Raw genomic sequence first — 20597 nt, 5'->3', positions numbered from 1 at the left:
TGCGACGTAAACCCGCTAGCAAAGAAATAAAATTCCCACCTCAGCCATTCTCGAGGTGATTTTCTGTGGTTTCCCACTTCTCCTCAGGGAAATGCCGAGATGGTACCTAACTTAAAGACGTGGCCACTTCCTTCCCTCTTATTTGCCTCTCCCTTCCAATCTTCCCATGCCTTCACAAGGCCCCTGTTCAGCATAGAAGGGGATGCTGTCTGGGAAAGGTACTAGTCCTCCTCCCCGGTTGTATTCCCCGACCCAAAGTCTCACGCTCCAGGACACTGCCCTTGACATGGTAGAGGTGGGATCCTTCGCTGAGTCTGAGGAAAAAGCCTACCCTGGAGGGTAAACATATTAAGAAAGAAAGAAAGAAAGACAGAAATAAAATATTTCAGTTTTAAATCTCTATTTTTGCGGGAATTGAATCAGAGTTAAGATGACCGATTTTTAATTTTCATCCACTCTGTGACAAGAAACCATCGGCGCTCTAACTCCTCGTTCAGTAATAAAATGAGTATCTACATTTTAGTAATATAAATTATTGAAAGTTCACGACTAATATAGCATTGCAACAAAATTAACTTTCCACAATACTTAAATTAATAGGCCTATAAATGCTACAATGAAATGCGATCGTAGTTCAGTTACAAAAAAGATAAAAGGAACAAACGAATTTGCCAAGCTTGGCAGAAGACTACTTTTCCATTCGTAGTGAAATTGGGATCCCCTCTGATCCACCGCTTCAGTCAGTAGGACTTCCGACGATTTTTCTTTGCAATTACATTATTTACGTTACGCCGACACAGATAGGTCTTATGGGGACGATGGGATGGGAAAGGCCTAGGAGTGGGAAGGAAGCGACCGTAGCCTTAATTAAGGTACAGCCCCAGCATTTGCCTGGTGTGAAAATGGGAAACCACAGAAAACCGTTTTCAGGGCTGCCGACAGTGGGGCTCGAACCCACTATCTCCCGGATGCAAGCTCACAGCTGCGCGCCCCTAAACGCACATTCAACTTGCCCGATGATTTTTCTTCGGGTATTGCCACAGACACCCTTCTTCTTCACAATAAATCGCAACACGTTTTGAAGATAAAGCGTACGCGTACAACAGTTCACATCGAGGAGGTATAAGGGTTCGATGTTGATTGGTTCTCGCATATGTCTTAGAATGTTGGAGGGGTTAAGGCTTCGAGGTCAAATTGTTCCTTGTCTCTCCTGACGGAAATTTCCCAAGAACTATTTCTGGTGACTTCCAAAAATTCCCATTTTTGCTCGTGGGGTAAACAGATCTTGAGAAACAAGAAGATAATACTGTCGAGCGCATCTGTTGCAATATTATGCACTGGAGGAAAACCTACTTCTTTAAAATATATTAAAAAGGCATCAAATAGGCATCGAATAGGCAATTATACTACAAATAGGCATAAACCCCGGAAATAGGCATTTATAGGCACAATAAAACCAACTAAATCTAGCTTAAAGGAACCTGAAACGGATTTATATCTCAAAAGCCTATGTTTCTGACTACAGGAATAAAATAGGCAAATAGGCAAATTCCTGTCTCTAGTATTGACTATACTGGAGGTTATATTGGTAAAAAATAGGAAAAATTGGAAGACGAGTTAAAAATCAGAAAGTTTCCGGGTGAATCGGAAGGGTTGGCAAGTATGGTTGGTGTATGTGTAGGAGAAGCCACTCCTTCCGAATAAAGCCATGTAGAAAGCGTGCCAAACCACCAGCTGATAACTAGCATATCGTCGTTGCCGGGACAAAACCTCCTATGTGATAATATTTTTGGAGATATACTGACCCGCAGCACATACATTATGAAGAGCGAGAATGCCTTGACAATATTCACGCAATATTGCACCTTAGATGACAGTACCTTACCGACCAAAGTTCTAAGCTAAAATATTTCACATAGGAGGTTTTGTCCCGGCAACGACGATATGTTACGAGTTATACTTTCGAATGAAATACATAGTAACTGGAAGCATTATTTTGATAACTGCAGCTGTTGAAAGCCAGACCCTAATTTTAACTATATTTCATGCTTGTTCTTCACATTTATCACATCAGGATTTACCTAAACAGCTGTAAATGAGATAAGAGAGACCGCATTGCTTAGGTTAGTTATGCTATCGCCCAGATAGTGCCAAAAACTCCACGACGGAAAGAGTAAAAATAAATAACACGAAAGTTTGCCGCATTTATGGAAATCTACTGGTGGTGGTAATGCGTTTCATCATAGTGATGTTTAATTTCGTACATTCGTTGTCTCCACTTTTTTATTAGACTATCAGCCATCCTACATAAGCAGTCCGTTGCCCAGACCAGAGACCATCTCCAGAAACCATTTGGGAATTGATTCACACTGTTTGGACACTATAGTTGGGAACAAAACTATTTTTAAAAGGTTCAAAACAACGGGAAATAATAAATAACATAACACCAACATACCAGGCGGGTTTCAGAATCAAATGAAGCTGCTGTGAACTATTATTAGCATTAACATCATATTTTGAGGCAGGATTCCAGATAGTTAAAGACATCCGTCGCTTTTGTTCACCTGACAGCGGCATATGATACAGTTTGGCTGGATGGACTACTATTCAAAATTGAAAAGCATACATGCTGCCGAAACTTACAGCCCTTCTGAAGAACATGCTGACAAATCGGTACTTCAAGGTCACCATAGGGCAAAAGACAAGCAAGTCTTTTATAGTAAAAAATGGACTACCTCTAGGATCTGTATTAGCCCCACTACTTTTTAACTTGTAAACCAGTGACATGCCTGTCACCATCAGCAAGAAATTCCTGCTATACCGACGACTTAGCCATCGCTGTCCAAACTGTCACATTAGAAGAGGGGGGGAAGCATTCTCTCCAATGACTTAGAAACCTTGAATGTATAGTATACAAAGTGGAGACTTTGCCCAAATTTGGCTAAGACAGAAGTATGCTCAGTCCATCTGTGTTAGCAAATAGCTCACCAAAAGCTCAATGTTGTATTCTGCCAACAAAAAATTAAACATAATTTCAACCCCAAGTACCTTGGCATCACCTTAGACCATTGTTTAACATACAAAAAACACCTGAAAAATACAAGTCAGAAACTTAAGTCACAAAACAACATCATGAAGAAACTAGATGGTACGACATGGGGAGCTGATGCATCCTCACTATGCACTACTGCCCTCACCATGGTTCATCCAGTGGCTGAATACTGTGTCCTGGTGTGGCAACGTAGCATTCATACTAGGAAGATCGACGGCCATTTGAACGAATATATGAGAACCATAACAGGCACACTAAAATCCACCCTAATCCCGTGGCTACATACTATCAGCATACCTGCCAACTTTTAGAAATAAAAAATAGGGAGATTTTTTAATTCTTGGATTTTACGGCATATAATATGCCACGGTCTCTATAAAAAGTCCTAAGTTACAAGGCGAATTAATCATTAAATTTAAAATCTTAAACTAAGGAAACATAAAAATGGTTACAAGAAAACGTAACAAACAGAGAACAAAAATGCACAGTTTCCTTTATTAGACTGTAACACGAACGGAAATTCAATTTTATAGGTATCTCTCAACACTTAGAGATAATGTTTGTTATGTTTTGTGGCCATAATGTGAAGAGAAAATACCAGAAACTGTCACTGACACAGCACTCTGAAATACACTGACAGAGCAAATGCAACACCAAGAAGGAGTGGTTCGAAAGGGATGAAAGTTGGGGAAAAAACAGAGACGGCGCGGACGAATAATTGATGTTTATTTCAAACCGATATGCAGGTTAAACAATGCGCACGGCATCGACTCAGTAGGATGTAGGACCACCGCGAGCGGCGATGCACGCAGAAACACGTCGAGGTACAGAGTCAATAAGAGTGCGGATGGTGTCCTGAGCGATGGTTCTCCATTCTCTGTCAACCATTTGCCACAGTTGGTCGTCCGTACGAGGCTGGGGCAGAGTTTGCAAACGGCGTCCAATGAGATCCCACACGTGTTCGATTGGTGAGAGATCCAGAGAGTACGCTGGCCACGGAAGCATCTGTACGCCTCGTAGAGCCTGTTGGGAGATGCGAGCAGTGTGTGGGCGGGCATAATCCTGCTGAAACAGAGCATTGGGCAGCCCCAGAAGGTACGGGAGTGCCACCGGCCGCAGCACATGCTGCACGTAGCGGTGGGCATTTAACGTGCCTTGAATACGCACTAGAGGTGACGTGGAATCATACGCAATAGCGCCCCAAACCATGATGCCGCGTTGTCTAGCGGTAGGGCGCTCCACAGTTACTGCCGGATTTGACCTTTCTCCACGCCGACGCCACACTCGTCAGCGGTGACTATCACTGACAGAACAGAAGCGTGACTCATCGGAGAACACGACGTTCCGCCATTCCCTCATCCAAGTCGCTCTAGCCCGGCACCATGCCAGGCGTGCACGTCTATGCTGTGGAGTCAATGGTAGTCTTCTGAGCGGACGCCGGGAGTGCAGGCCTCCTTCAACCAATCGACGGGAAATTGTTCTGGTCGATATTGGAACAGCCAGGGTGTCTTGCACATGCTGAAGAATGGCGGTTGACGTGGCGTGCGGGGCTGCCACCGCTTGGCGGCGGATGCGCCGATCCTCGCGTGCTGACGTCACTCGGGCTGCGCCTGGACCCCTCGCACGTGCCACATGTCCCTGCGCCAACCATTTTCACCACAGGCGCTGCACCGTGGACACATCCCTATGGGTATCGGCTGCGATTTGACGAAGCGACCAACCTGCCCTTCTCAGCCCGATCACCATACCCCTGTAAAGTCATCTGTCTCCTGGAAATGCCTCCGTTGACGGCGGCCTGGCATTCTTAGCTATACACGTGTCCTGTGGCACACGACAACACGTTCTACAATGACTGTCGGCTGAGAAATCACGGTACGAAGTGGGCCATTCGCCAACGCCGTGTCCCATTTATCGTTCGCTACGTGCGCAGCACAGCGGCGCATTTCACATCATGAGCATACCTCAGTGACGTCAGTCTACCCTGCAATTGGCATAAAGTTCTGACCACTCTTTCTTGGTGTTGCATTTGCTCTGTCAGTCAGTGTACATTAAACTCATTCCAATTATGAACTAAGAATGAACACAAATGCACTGAAATACGCAAAACTACCACATACAAAACAGATCAATTTGTCTAATACATTATTAACATACGACTTTGACAGGGGGAAAAGCAAAGAACCACAAGAAAAATCACATGGCCTACAACTCCAACGAAACCATGTACAGAAATGTTAACAGCGCGCGAATGAGAAACTCGATCTTTCGTCCCGATTAACGAGTCGCTAGCCTCTCTCCCTTGTAGGACAATTGCCGTCCCAAATTCCCGGCTTTAAAACATACACGATGCTGTAGCGAATGGGAAACACAATACATGAAGACGACGGACTTGCCAAATAAATACACTTGAAAATGAGGTTGCATAAATTACACAAGCAAACAATAATTATATATATATATATATATTTTTTTTGCTAGGGGCTTTACGTCGCACCGACACAGATAGGTCTTACGGCGACGATGGGATAGGAAAGGCCTAGGAGTTGGAAGATAGCGGCCGTGGCCTTAATTAAGGTACAGCCCCAGCATTTGCCTGGTGTGAAAATGGGAAACCATGGAAAACCATCTTCAGGGCTGCCGATAGTGGGATTCGAACCTACTATCTCCTGAATGCAAGCTCACAGCCGCGCGCCAATTATAATTTATCCCAGGGGAAGAGTATTAACCGTACCGAGATTATATTGGTCAAAATGAGGAAGAATTAAAAATAAATCGGAAAATCGGAAGACGAGTTAAAAAATGGAAAGTTTCCAGGTAAATCGGAAGGGTTGGCAGGTATGTATCAGTAACATTACCACCCCCGGAACTGAGATCACAGGAAGCAACTATATGCGAGTGGAAAAAATTACACCATCCTGATCATCCACAGAATCTTCCAATCCATCAGGTCCTTACTGACCTACCCCCTTCTTGTCTTAACCCTTTCCCATGGAATATCTTTGACTCACTGTCGGGCAAAACCTAGAGTAATAATTTGCTTGTCAGGTATAGTTGTGGAGTACCTTCACTAAATAATTTATTCTGTAAAAACCACTTAAGATATCACTTTCAAATTTTGTAACAATGGAAAATACACTATAGTTATTCTAAAATGATACAATGAGATCACCTAATTACACGCAAGACCCCCCCTGTTCAGAATCATACATCAGGAAGCATCCAATATGGTGCATAATGTTAAATTGCTTGTTCTTGAAGTCAGTCTAAATTGCTGGACATGAAGGGGCTCTTATTTTCTTGGTAATGCAGAGAACACAGGAATTCACCCTAAATCTCCCAATTTATTTCATTTTCAGGATCAGTCGAATGAAGATATTTAGATAGCAAATCGTGCTTCCTCTCGGTCATACAATCTATAAACAATTTGTGACTGAATGGGATTGGAAGATAAAATGACATTAGTTGGAACAGGCTATTATGTAATTAAGTAGAGGCTCATGATCCGAAACAGAATTAACTGAAGAATTAAAACTGATAATTATGTTTTTTACAAGTAGGCCTAATATTTTAAAAGGAGACAGTACCTGAATGAACATTTCCTTTCCTGTGCCCTATTTCGATTACTCTCAGATTCATATTCTGTCCCAAATGCTTCCTATACCATTTTTATTATCATACCTACAACTTCAAACTCACTACCATTGCATTTGTTGACATATTGATCTAATTTGTAACAAATATCCTCCGCAGGTTCAATTCAGAGGTCATATACTGAAGTTCAATCCTCATCCAAAATATCTAGGCGTTACCTTGGATCGATCTTTGACTTACAGCGAACATGTACGCAAAACATCTGCCAAGATCAAAACCCGCAATAACATCCTGCACAAACTCACAGGAACAAGCTGGGGCCCATCTGCATCCACCCTCCGAACTACAGCACTTGCGTTAGTATACCCAGTAGCCGAATACTGCTGCCCAGTATGGCTCAACAGTGCCCATACAAAGAAGATAGACACTCAGTTAAACGATACAATGAGGGCTATATCAGGAACCATCCAATCCACACCTTTGGAGTGGTTACCAGTTCTTTCAAATATTCCACCTCCTCATCTCCGAAGACAAATGGCACTGAAGAAAGAATGGGTTAAATGCTGTGACAATCCTCTTCTACCAATACATCAAGACTGCCTACGTGAAGATCTCAGGCTGAAATCTAGGAAATCTTCTTGGTTACTAGGAAAGAGGCTAGTCCAAGATGAATTTCATACTAACACTGCCTGGCGCTATGGGTGGGCAGCTTCAAACCCTGACAGATTAGGTCTAATTTCGGATCCAGTTATGCAACCTCCTGGTTTCAACTTACCCAGAAAAATCTGGTCATCACTTAATCGGATCAGAACTCAACATGGCAGATGCAACTTCTGGAAACACAAGTGGAAGATTACCAGCGATCCTTATTGCGACTGCTCTGATGTGCCTCAGACCGTTCAACATATCGTCACAGAGTGCCCACTCCGAAGATTCAGTGGGACAATAAAGGATATCCATGAGGCCAGTGCTGAAGCTGTGAGTTGGCTAACAAAACTGGACATTCAGCTTTAGCAGCAATGCAGATATTGATGAGCTCAAATGTATAAATATAGTTAATAACCAAATTGTAACAATGTATCCTCATGCCATACGAAATAAATAAATAAATAAACTGGTTATGAGCAGCCATGTTCCTGCAATGTGTTTACATTCAGTCAGCTGTCTGTTCTATCTAAGAAAACGTATAAAAGAACACTTTATTTTAGGATTCCGTGCATGCCAGTAGTATCTAGGAATCGTAGGGAATTCAGTGGTTCCAAAAGGTTATATGTTTAGCAGTCTGGCAGAGGAAGTCGGTTTGAAAGTCGAGTATGCTTTACTACGCAACCCGCGGGAGACAATGTGGGACTCCAGTACGCTTTACTACGCAACCCGCGGGAAAGAGTTAAGTCAAGGAACCTAATATGGCATGACAGGACTGCCTTCAACATTCAGGGAAAATTACCCCACAACTGGACTCCCAGGATTTCACCTGAAGAGACACCAATAATCTAAATTCAACCGTTTAAGAACAGGCCACGCTAGATGTAATGCCATGCTACATAAGCGGGGACTTCGAGAATTCCCTGTCTGTGACCACGGAACCCTTTTCCAGTCAGGGCAGCACATTACTGAGGAGTGCCTTCTGAGGAAATATGATGGACCAGCCCGAGATGTCATCAGTGCTACACCTCCTTTCTTAGAATGGCTACAGCAACTGGACACTGATTAGTAGAGCTGGGATTTCTATGTAATTACATATTTTGTTCCTTGCTATTTAGGTGCTGGGAAAAGTCATATGTTCACAAAACATTATATTAGGGTTATTATTACCGAATTTCATTTTACATATTTTTTTATATTTGTTGGTATTCTACATATTCTTAGTGATATTACATAAAATGGCATATTTTAGCGTTTTCCTGTTTTCATATATAATAAATTGCTGAATTGAAGTTTTACACTTAATGTGGGGTTGTTGTCTGTTCTCTCAACAGGGGCATTAAGGTAATTATGAGTGACAGGTATTTGAGAGGATGATAGGTGCAGGTTATTCTAAAGGTTCCAATTAGCTGCAGGAAAACTGTTACTTTACATGTGCCAGTCTTAAATCTTTCATCCCTTTTAGAGTTAATTGCTTTACAACTAGCAACTTTCATGCAGTCTTAAATCTTTCATCACTTTTAGAGTTAATTGCTTTACAACTAGCAACTTTCATGTTGGAGTTTCCAGGAATATTTTTCTAAGTGCATTTCTGTGACCTCTTTGTTATGTACTTAGGAATTTCCAAATCTGTTGTTACAGCTGTCTTCCTTTGAAATGTCTCAATTAGGTTTTAGTTTCTTTTGAACAACAAGAACATAGTTCATAAACATCAGTTTCCTCTAGAGTCAATATGGCACCAGTAACATCCTCGCTGGCTTCAAAGTTAAAATCATGGATTGCAGTTGACGAGTCCTTTGCAACTGCTGGCAAAGTAGTGATTTGCCAAGCATGCAACAACATATCGCATGTTCTATGAAATCCCAGTTTGAGCAACATGCACGAAGTGCTCTGCATAGAAAAAACCAACAGTTAGGTCTACAAAAGAAACAAATCCTTTTAACACAGATGCAGCCTTCACCTTCAAGTAACCCTTTTTATAAAGACTTATGCAGTGCAATGTTTGCAGCCATTATAGCATGGCAGTGGCGGCTCGTGATGATAAAAATGGGTGGGGCACATTCAACATATTAGGAATACTAGGAATCAATTAAATTGATCTTACCTTCTTATTTCTTGTATATCAGCTCGATTCTCCTGTCTTTGGCAATAGCAAATTCTTCAGTTACTCGATTATTGAAGTCCGGGTTATACACGGGAAGCAAAACAGCGAATCACTTATTGGACAACCACACAGCCATTCCCAATTTTCGTACATGTTCTTATTAAAACTGCCATTGTAGGTTCTATTTTTATCTTTGAACTCTTGATTTATGCTAAGCTCTGGTCTTGGTCGGCCCATTTCTTTAGCTAATAATCTGTTTTCGTAATTAAGAGATTTTGTTTGTAAGTAGCTCACTTGACTGATTTTAAAAACACTTATGCTCGCACAGGAATACACTCAGATACATCACACTAATCTTCACACACTTTTCAGACTTACAATGAACATCGACACCGATGGACACGATTAATCTAACAGACGTACAAGGTAAGCACAGGTTTTTTACAAACACTACTTTTGCGCGCGTTAATAATACATATGCCGACAAGAAACTGTAGCTGGGTGCTATATAGTAGGGTGTAGGAGAAGTAAATTCAAAATACGAACTAGCGCTGAAGTGTCACGTCGTAGAAATACTGTGACCGGGTCAATGGAATTTGCCATAACCCCCTTCACCCCTTACAGCTCGCAGAATGAGGGGATGATGTTCAGGTATAAGAACGAGTCGGTCCCATCCGGGATTAGACCTTTACTATGTTGCCTAGTTTAGTCCAGGGCTGCTAGAACAAGAACAATCATGGTGAATCATAGCCTCTTGAACTCACTAAAGGTGGTCGTGACAGTAATCGTGCATAATGTTGTTCTGATTTTTATAGTAGTTTTAGTTGGTGGAGGGGCGCGTGACCATGTGACCTAAAGGCAGAACCGCACCTGTACCATGGTATAAACTTGAAGTGCCTGAATTCACATCTTTTCTGGAAAAATACTGCAAGCAACATGTTTCTAACCAATCAACACTACGCAAGAATTATCTTCAAGTCTGCTACGACGAGGTAATGCACAACATAAGACAGCATATAGGAAATTCTTTCATATGGGTTGCTGTTGATGAAACAACAGATGCTAAGATGCTAAGGGTAAATTTATTGCAAATCTTGTGGTGGGGAAGCTACAACGTGACAGTGCCTCAAAACCATGTTTGATCTACTGCAAAGAGCTAGACTATACAAATCACTCAACTATTGCGAGATTTGTGAATGATGGATTAAGAGCTCCATAGCTGACTGAGATGAAATACGAAAAGGTATTAGTGATGTATTCTGATGCTGCAGCATATACGCTTAAGGCTGCAACTGCTTTGAAGGTGTTTTATCCCAATATGCTCCATTTTACATACTTGGCTCATGGATTGCAACGTGTTGCCGAAGATATTAGAGCTAAGTTTCCACAAGTGAATAGATTAATTTCAGCAACAAAAAAGATTTTTCTAAAAGCTCCACAATGAGTGATATCTTACAAACAGCAATTGCCAGAGATACCACTGCCTCCGGAACCAGTGTTAACGAGGTGGGGGACATGGATAGAAGCAGTTAAATTCTATAGTGAGCATCTAGATGTTATAAAAACTGTGGTAGATTCTTTTGATCCTGAAAATGCTGTATCTATTAGTGAATCACAAACTGCCTTTAGTGACTCCACAGTGGTCTCCTCAATCACCTACATCAGGGGCAACTTCTGCTGGCTTCCAGAAACCATCGAACGTCTAGAAACATTAGGACTGCCACTGCAAGATTCTATTGCCATCATAGAGGATGCTATTGAAAAACTAAGTGCTGTGCATGGGGAAACTGGTGCAATTGTATTGAGTAAATTGCAAAAAGTGTTGAAGAGAAATCCTGGTTATTCAACATTTCACAGTGTTGCCAAATTCTAAATGGAGATGACGTTGATCCTCCTGAGGACATTTCTCCAGCGAAAATTCCTCTCCTAAAATTTGCCCCAGTTACATCATGTGATGTTGAAAGATCTTTCTCTGCATATAAGAACATCCTAAGTGACAAACGCCTTTCCATGACCCCAGAGAACATTGAAAAATACTTCATAGTTCACTGTACTACAAAATTTAAGCAATAAACGTGCTTTGAGTGTTGAAAATAATAAGTTTCTATTGAATATGTGTGTAATATATTCATATAATATGACTCCAAAGAACATTGAAAAATACTTAATTGTTCACTGTGCTGCAAAATGTAATATAAAGCATGTTTAGTGTGTTGTAACTGACAAAATAATAAGTTTCTATTGAATATGTGTGTGATATATTCATGACTCCAAAGAACATTGAAAAATACTTAATTGTTCACTGTGCTGCAAAATGTAATATAAATCGTGTTTAGTGTGTTGTAACTGACAAAATGGTAAGTTTATATTAATTATATGATATTACATATTTTGCCCATTCTACATATTTTGCTACATATTTTGGTGCTTTTTGTTACATATCTATGTACATATTATGCCACTTGATACTACATAAAAATTCCAGCTCTACTGATTAGTAAATGTGAACGCTACCAACATTCCTGTCCTTGTATATATTGTAAATTTTCTTCTTCTTTTGTACACTTGCAATTAAATAAATAAATAAATAAATAAATAAATAAATAAATAAATAAATAAATAAATAAATAAATAAATAAATAAATAAATAAACAAATACACTCATTCTTCTTCCTCTATAATTTTCCCTTGCTGCCTTTATGATGTCATTCATCATCATTATGATAAATAAAAGTGACAACACAGTCCCTTGTTTTAGCCCGTTGTTAATCCAAACCATTCTGATCTACCCCCTGTTGTCTTCACACAGCTGACAGTTATCATATATTGCTTGTATTATTGTTATTAGTTCCTTGCCAATGCCCCTGTGTGTCAGGCTTTCCCAAACTTTTGTTCTGGGTATGCTGTCGTATGCCTTTTCTAAGTCTATAAATGTCATTACTATATCTTTCCCATACCCCCAGCTCTTTTCCATGATCTATCTCAAAATGAAAAAAATAATATATTAACTTTGGTAATTCAGTTAAGTGTTAAGGGCCTTGAAGCAGTCCTCCAAGCAGAGTCCCATGTTACAAACCAAAACCTGCAATAAGCAGCTCGTCATCTTTAATGGTATCATAATTTTCGTTCACAATAATACTGCTATAGCAATATCATCCACATCATTCAAACCGCTACTCTCCAACAGTTCAGAATTCCTAATTCTGCTAAAATGTCCCCAACATCACCTTTGCACAGACCTCGTCTGTTAACCCACACCGATCAGTAACACAAATACTTAACGCGTGGACTCGGTAGGAACAGGCTGAAAACTACCTGCAGCTGAACTCGTGCCTCTTTAATTAGGGGGAGGAAGCAAGAGGCATAACCTCCGATAAAAGAAGAGGGATCCAATAAAAGGGTTTATTGACATAAAAATGAAATTAAGTGAGTTAATGAACAAAAGCTGGGGATACAAATAGCAAATAACTTACATGTTCTGTCCAAGGAATACCATGTGCATAGTCAATTTCCTTTCAATTTAGAAAATTTCATCTTTTACAAACACTAACAGAGTTGTCATGGAAGCGTTGTGATGAGTGAGAATTACATCAATAATAAAACAAACCTTTTCTCGGAACAGTAAGTCAAAATATGAAGCATCCCTTTTCTCGCTGTGAAAGTAGGACATGTGCGAAAGAACACACAACTCAGAAAGTTGCGTAATGGAGTATACGGCAATGTTAGGCCTCAACAGTCACATTCATTCAAAAGACATGGGCCACTACAACAATAGCTCCATAGAAACTAGCATCCCCAGCTATCAGAAAAGCACCAAGAAGCAAAACCCTGGCCCCACCACCAGAACCTAGGAAGATGATAGGTTGTCATAGTTACCGAGATCAATCAATATCTCAAACAATGAAACATGTTAACTGAAAGAATAATTTTTTAACAATAATAACTAATCAGGCATGCAAAGCCAAAAACAAATATAATAAAGAAAATAAGGAAGGCGAGATGCGGAAAACAACACAAATCTTTCATCTATGCACACAGACACACACAAGCTAGAGACAAATAAGAGCAAATCCAAATAAGCATAGGGGTCAAGCTAGGATACGAGAATGCTCGCAACACATGACAAATAAAACCAGAGGCTAGTGAGCTTGAACGAGATACCCAACTCACAACACTGGATGGCCGCTCAGCAACCCAGGCTCATCCCAAATACATCGTGATCCACGCACATAACGCACGCTACATTCTGTACTCATATCACCTTTCTTTTGGTGAATATGAGATGCGTATCATTAACGTCAGAACATATCAATACTGTACAAGCTCAGCCAGTCATAGACTCGAAGAAAATTAAACAGGGTCTCAAATCAAGGTCACAGGTACACACAGTTTACAGAAATTGGTGTCACTCTCCACTCTCGTGTATAGTAAAGATAACACAGAACAAGCAATATGTAAATTAAAACTTATGAGGTCTGCAGCAACCAAAAAGATAGGGGTCTGCAGAATAGTCTCCAAACACAAGATCACAATAACAATGACAAACCCAAAAGAATAATGTAAATAAATGCCTTAAACCTTTTGTAGAATGAAATCTGCAGATTATGTAATAATCCACATAGTTGCATAGGGCGGATCGAAAATCCACAAATAATACCATTTAAAATTAAGCATATACATGCCGCCATTTAATGTATTCATCTTTTCACCAGCAGTCATTGTTGTTGACTCTCTATTCGAGAGTAAAAGATAAGGAAATTGAAAGAGAGAAATGCTTCGTCACCATTGATGGTCAAAGAGCGCCATCGGTATAAGAGAAGTGAATATTACGTCACAGTCGGGAACATAAACATAGACTGATGTGTCATTGACATATCCATGAAGGCGATGATAGAATGGTGAGACAGAAGGGAACCTTGGTGTGGCACACTTGAGAAATCCCGTCTGCCAACATTGTGAAGACCCCTGGAAATATCCCGCAAAGGCTTCCCAACATTTTATGGAAATATGCTAAGTAAAGAGATCAGCTCATGAATTTCCCGGGCAAAAATTTGCCTACATCAAAAGAGCTCTAATAAGCATAAAAACTGGCAATTAAAAAAGTATTTATATATATTATAGCAGCTAAGACTTTGGTCTACAAAGATATACCAAAAGGAGTTGCAATATCTTTACAACTCTGATCGGGATACTGGTTTGAACAATGCACCACACAGGTCCGTATCAAGCACAGAGGCTGTCTGCTTGTGATAATGCACGAGTCCATACAGTGCACAGAGGCTGGTATTAAAGAGTTAATGAGCGTCCAATGCAAGTGTTTTTCTCATTACTTCGACATTGAATTCTAATTCTTATAACAAAACCCTACTTACTTTTGTGACTAGCTTTCTTACATCTCCAAAATAGGGATGGACTTCATTGACTTTCTTGGTGACTATCTTTATACTTTCCAAAAACTCGAACAGGTGACCTGTAAATAAAGCATTTCTTTTACAAGTTGCTTTATGTCATACTGACATTGTATTGTCTTTTGACAACGATGGGATAGGAAAGGGCTAGGAGTGGGAAGAAAGCACCCATGGCCTTAACCCTCGAACCGGTAGGTGACGATAGATCGGCAGGTGTGCGCCTATCTCAACCGCTGCTGAAGCTAGATCGTCAGGTCTACTTTACCAGTACATACAGGTAGAAGAAGTTGCGAATTTTTTTTTTGTTAGATGGCAGCATTCATCAGGCATATTTTCTCCATGGAATGTGGAATGTTTCAGTGTTAAATACATCCATTTATGTGTGATATCTTTGAAACAAATGAAGGTCGCAATTTGTACAGCTTTGAAATGTGTTGATTTTGTTGCGACTTGCTTTCATGGTTTACTGTGCGTTATGCACACACGATGGCTACATTTTTGGATTTAAATTATGAAGATATTGTAACAGAATTAAATGCATCTGTAAATTCAAGACCTACTGCAACAGAATGGGTAAGTGTTGTGCCACCTGAGGTAGGTTATGAATACCCACCAATTTGAGCCCTATGAACTACTGTACTTTTTACTGAAAAATTCCTGAAGTATTAACACTATTCACTTAAAATTAGAATTAATTTCTCTACAAAGTATACATTTTAAAGAGTTTCAGAAAAACTGATTAGTTGTTTATATTTGATGTGTAAGTAAAAAAATTTTAATTTTTTTTTTTGATGGGGCATTTAAAGGGATGGAAAATTTTAAAAAAGTATTGTATTGAAGGTAAATGCAAAGCACTTTTCAAATAGTCCAGTTCATGCTGAATGTTGCAGTGTATTACATGTGCATATTCTGTGAATAATTCATCTATCAGAGTGACATATATCAGGTACTGCAAATGTATGGTGCGCACCCACCGGTTAGAGCTACAACTACCGGTTTAAGGGTTAAGGTACAGCCCTAGCATTTGCCTGGTGTGAAAATGGGAAACCACGGAAAACCATTTCAGGGCTGCCAACAGTGCGGATCGTACCTACTCTACAAATACAAATACTCACCAATTCAATACACTATTTATTCAGACAGAAGTTATTACATGACAACAAAAAGTCAGGTTGTGAGTTTCACAAATAGGAAAAGTCCTCTAGTTTCAATTACTGCATTGATGGAGTGAAAGTTCCTTATGGGGATCACTGTAAGTACGCACGTGTTAATATAAGTAAAGATCTTCATTGGGGTAATCACATACATGGAGTTGTAAATAAAGGATACAGATCTCTGCATATGGTTATGAGGATGTTTTGGAGTTGTAGAAAGGATGTAAAGGAGAGGGCATATAAGTCTCCAGTAAGACCCCAACTGGAGCATGGTTCCAGTGTATGGGACCCTCACCAGGATTACTGGATTCAAGAACTGGGAAAAAAATCACAAGAAATGCAGTTCGATTTGCTCTGGGTGATTTCCATCAAAAGAAAATGTTGGAAAGTTTGGGCTGGGAAGACTTGGGAGAAAGAAGACGAGCTGCTCGATTAAGTGGTATGTTACAGGTCATTATCCACATGGTTACTCCGTATTGAATGTTGTTATTCACAGCAATTATAATAAATATTTCTTGCCCATCTGTTCAATACAAATCACCTTTTTGGTGTTTACACTTTCATACAATTAATTTCTCTAAGGGACATGTTTCGCTCTTATAAGAGCATCTTCAGCCTTCATCTTATCTTAAAATGATGTTCTTGAACTGTCATAAACATATTTGAAAAGTCAATAGTCAATATTAAAATTACAGTAGTCTAAAAACCAAATTAGATGTAAATTACATTACATCTAAAAAACAACATTAAAGCTCTTCTTAAAGACCGAACCCTCGCTCACACACGGAGAGGATTTCCTCAAGGAAAAAGGCCTTGGGGGAGACATGAGGATATGGGACGCTCTCAACAATCACCTCACTTCACAAATCCTCAAGGCCTACTGCTGTCAACACATACACGCAAGCAAGAGACCGGGAAAATCCAGCCTGCCTGGCCTCAAGGCGGAAAAGAATTGAATTTTGTTCAGGAATTTTGGATCTCTCGCACCTAGCGCGGCCTCAAGAACGCTGCCACACATGTTGGGGTATTCCTCAAGGACTGGACTGTTCAGGCCGAATCTTGAGGAAATCCCGCTCGTGTATGGCTGCCTTTAAGAACTGTAGTAAATGTCTCTATAAAACAGCACCAAGGTGAACACCAATTGTAAGGAAAAATAAAATAAAATGCAACTTATGTGACGTGGTGTGTCCAGAATGACTGTTAAAAATAGAGTGCCCACTAGTTGAATTGTGAAAACACAATAATCCATATTGCTTTAAACATAACAGACAGGATGCAGAATATGAGCAGGAGTCAAATGTGAGCTCGTTGAAAATGCTGATCAACTTGTTTAAAAATGTACGTAGTAAGTTATGTTGTGAAAATTTGCGAGGTACAAAATGTCATGCTTGACCTCTGGCCAATTTATACAAATAGTAGGATCTGTAAATGGACATATACATGGACACGATCGAACACACGAAGATAAACGAAAAAATCAGTGGCATAGACTTATGGTTAAGACATGTAGACAACACATTCGTTATTATTGATAAAGACATCACTAATAGTAATGAGATACTGGAAAATATAAACAGGATTGACCCCAATGTAAAATTTATGAAGGAAGACGGGTCTAATAATTCACTGAATTTTTTGGACATAACGGTCACAAAATTAAACAACATTTTTGATTTCCAAATATACAGGAAACTAACACATGCTCCAATAACCATAAACAACTCGTCATTACACCCCAGTTCACAAAAGCAGGCATCTTTCTATAGTTTGATTTATAGAGCTTTGAGAATTACACACTCCCCTAATAAATTAAAGATAGAATTAAACTACATAAAGAATTTAGCAAAATTAAATGGATTTAAAGTTGAGGTGGTCAATTGCCTAGATAATAAAATTAGAAATAAGCTGTCTACAAATCTGATACTAGACAGAAATAATAAAACGAAATATGTCACATTTACGTATAATAAGCCGACAATTCACCAAATTATGAATACGTTCAAGAAACATAGTATGAACATAGCCTTTAGAACTTCTAATACGAACCAAAGTATATTTCTTCATCATGGCAAAATTAATCAGGGAAACCATCGTTACTTGAGATCAGGAATTTATAGATTGAAATGCTCAGAATGTGGTTTTTCTTATATCGGACAAACTGGGAGAAGGTTTTTTCCAAGGTACATGGAGCATTTTAATGCAGAAAAACATAATAAATACTCAGCAATGAGTATACATATAAAAGAGACAGGACATCATTTTACTTCCATAGAAAAAGATTTTGACGATAATTAGGAGTATGGAAAATGTAAGCTTCTGAACGAATTGGAAAGCCTCTATATATTTTTGGATCAGAATTATAATAAGGATAAAAATCTCAATGATGTTACGGAAGTCAGAAGTCCTTTACATGAATTAACACCCAAGTTACTAAATACTGTTAAATCAGGTCAGAAAGGAATCCAAGAGATGTTTAAGTTGTTAAATATGAAGGCTTATACCCCTCCTCTAAACATTAAGCATGCTCCTGTCACTCGTAAGAATGCCCCTCCTATACCGCCAATGACGCATCAGGATCTGCCTACCTCCTCTCCCCTGCCAGGTTCCTCCATTACCTTCTACCCCCCGTCTAAATGTTAAACAAGCTCCTGTCACTCGTAAAAGAGCCCCTCCTATACCGGCAATAACGCAGAAAGATCCGCCCATCTCCTCTCCCACTCTAGGTTCCCCACCACATCTATCACACAAATACAATACTAGGAGCCGCACTGGTAGACAAGTTAGCAACTCCGAATCAGCAGGCCATACCTATCATCTTAAAAATAACAAGTAAGTTCCCATTTAAATGTTGGTCAGTTAGGAAATTCACACACATTTATAATATTAAATTCTCCCCCTTTTTCCTTCACAGATCCCACTATCTGTATAAATTGGCCGGAGGTCAAGCACGACGTTCTACACCTTGCAAATTTGTGCAACATAACTTACTTACTACCTACATTTGAAAACATGTTGATCAGCATTTTCAACTAGAGCCCACATTTGACTCCTGCTCATATTCTGCATCCTGTCTGTTATGTTTAAAGCAATATGGATTATTGTTTTCACAATTCAACTAGTGGGCACTCTATTTTAACATTCATTCTAGACACACCATGTCACATAAGTTGCATTCTATTTCCATTTTTCTGTAATATTGGTGTTCACCTTGGTGCTGTTTTATAGACACACTAACTACTGCTCTAGATTCAATAATAGTTTCAGACACAAAGTTTTAAACTGACATTGTGATAATTTTAATTGTTCATGTTATGTCTTTAAGAAGAGCTTTAATGTTGTTTTTAAGATGTAATGTAATTTACATCTAATTTGGTTTTTAGACTACTGTAATTTTAATACTGGCTATTGACTTTTCAAATATGTTTACGACTGTTCAAGAACATCATTTTAAGATTAAGATTAAGGCTGAAGATGCTATTTATAAGAGCAAAACATGTCCCTTAGAGAAATTAATTGTATGAAAGTGTAAACACCAAAAAAGTGATTTGTATTGAACAGGTGGACGAGAAATTCTTCTTATTATAATTGCTGTGAATAAGTGGTATGTTTCGAGCTGTTAGCGGAGAGATGGTGTGGAATGATATTAGTAGACGAATAAGTTTGAGTGGTGTCTTTAAGAGTAAGAAAGATCACAATATGAAGATAACGTAGAAATTCCAGAGGACAAATTGGGGCAAATATTCGTTTATAGGAAGGGGAGTTAGGGATTGGAATAACTTACCAAGGGAGATGTTCGATGTTTCCAATTTCTTTGAAATCATTTAAGAAAAGGCTAGGAAAACAACACAACAGATAGAGAATCTGCCACCTGGGCAATTGCCCTAAATGCAGATCAGTACTGATTGACTGATGGCTGTTTCATCCACTTAGTGGACATCTTCAGCTAAATACCATCAGTACTAAACTATTTACACTGAATTATGAGAGAAAACAATGGAATTAAAATCTATGGGGAAACTAGTGCTTAAAGTTAACTCCAACATAAAATAAGACTGATCCACGCCACAGGAGGATGTTTATCCTAATTTAAACGTGTTTTTTTTTTAATGCACTTTGTTATTTGTGACACATAATTTGGTTCTCATTACATCAAGACCTTGGGTATAACACATCAAAGAACAATTTTAAGACTTCAGTGATTAGCTTGCCTGTAATATGTGTCATGTTTTACAACTTGATACTTGCATTTCTATTCATATTTTAATTTGGTGTCTCATTCTAGATTTTAATGGGTCATGCACTAGTAATATAATGAAAAGATACTTGTATTTGCATGAACTTGTATTGAATTTCCAATGCTATTTGGCTGTTTACCAATTTTTACCATTACAAAAAAATATATTATTTATAATTATAAACAAGTAAACAACTCAATGCATAAGGGTTTCCTGAAAATGTATGCCTGTTGTGATCTACAAAATCCCTCATACCTGACAGTGAAATCGGGTAAGGTACCCGGAACTGCTAAGCACCTTTGAATTGTAATATATATGAAAGAATATGACCATTGTTGAGAAAGAAAGATGAGCAAGACTCAATCCAGCAATTACGGAGCTTGAACTCTAACCACTCGACTGCCGCCA

At 39.2% G+C, this 20597-nt stretch overlaps 1 protein-coding gene across 3 annotated transcripts in view; it reads right to left on the bottom strand.

Moving 5' to 3' along the window:
• Positions 1-20597, bottom strand: part of LOC136874358 (non-structural maintenance of chromosomes element 3 homolog) — a 165354-nt gene that overhangs the window by 113999 nt on the left and 30758 nt on the right. For all 3 annotated transcript variants that reach the window (XR_010860256.2, XR_010860257.2, XM_067148000.2), the window contains exon 4: positions 14765-14862. Coding sequence is in view for 1 of the 3 variants with exons in the window: in XM_067148000.2 (XP_067004101.2) it covers positions 14765-14862 (98 nt within the window). In the remaining 2 variants the exon portion in view is untranslated. The remainder of the gene's footprint in view (positions 1-14764; positions 14863-20597) is intronic.

Source organism: Anabrus simplex, chromosome 1, assembly GCF_040414725.1.
Source record: "Anabrus simplex isolate iqAnaSimp1 chromosome 1, ASM4041472v1, whole genome shotgun sequence".
In the NCBI taxonomy this organism is placed as follows: domain Eukaryota; kingdom Metazoa; phylum Arthropoda; class Insecta; order Orthoptera; family Tettigoniidae; genus Anabrus; species Anabrus simplex.
This window is presented reverse-complemented; position numbering and strand designations above follow the sequence as displayed.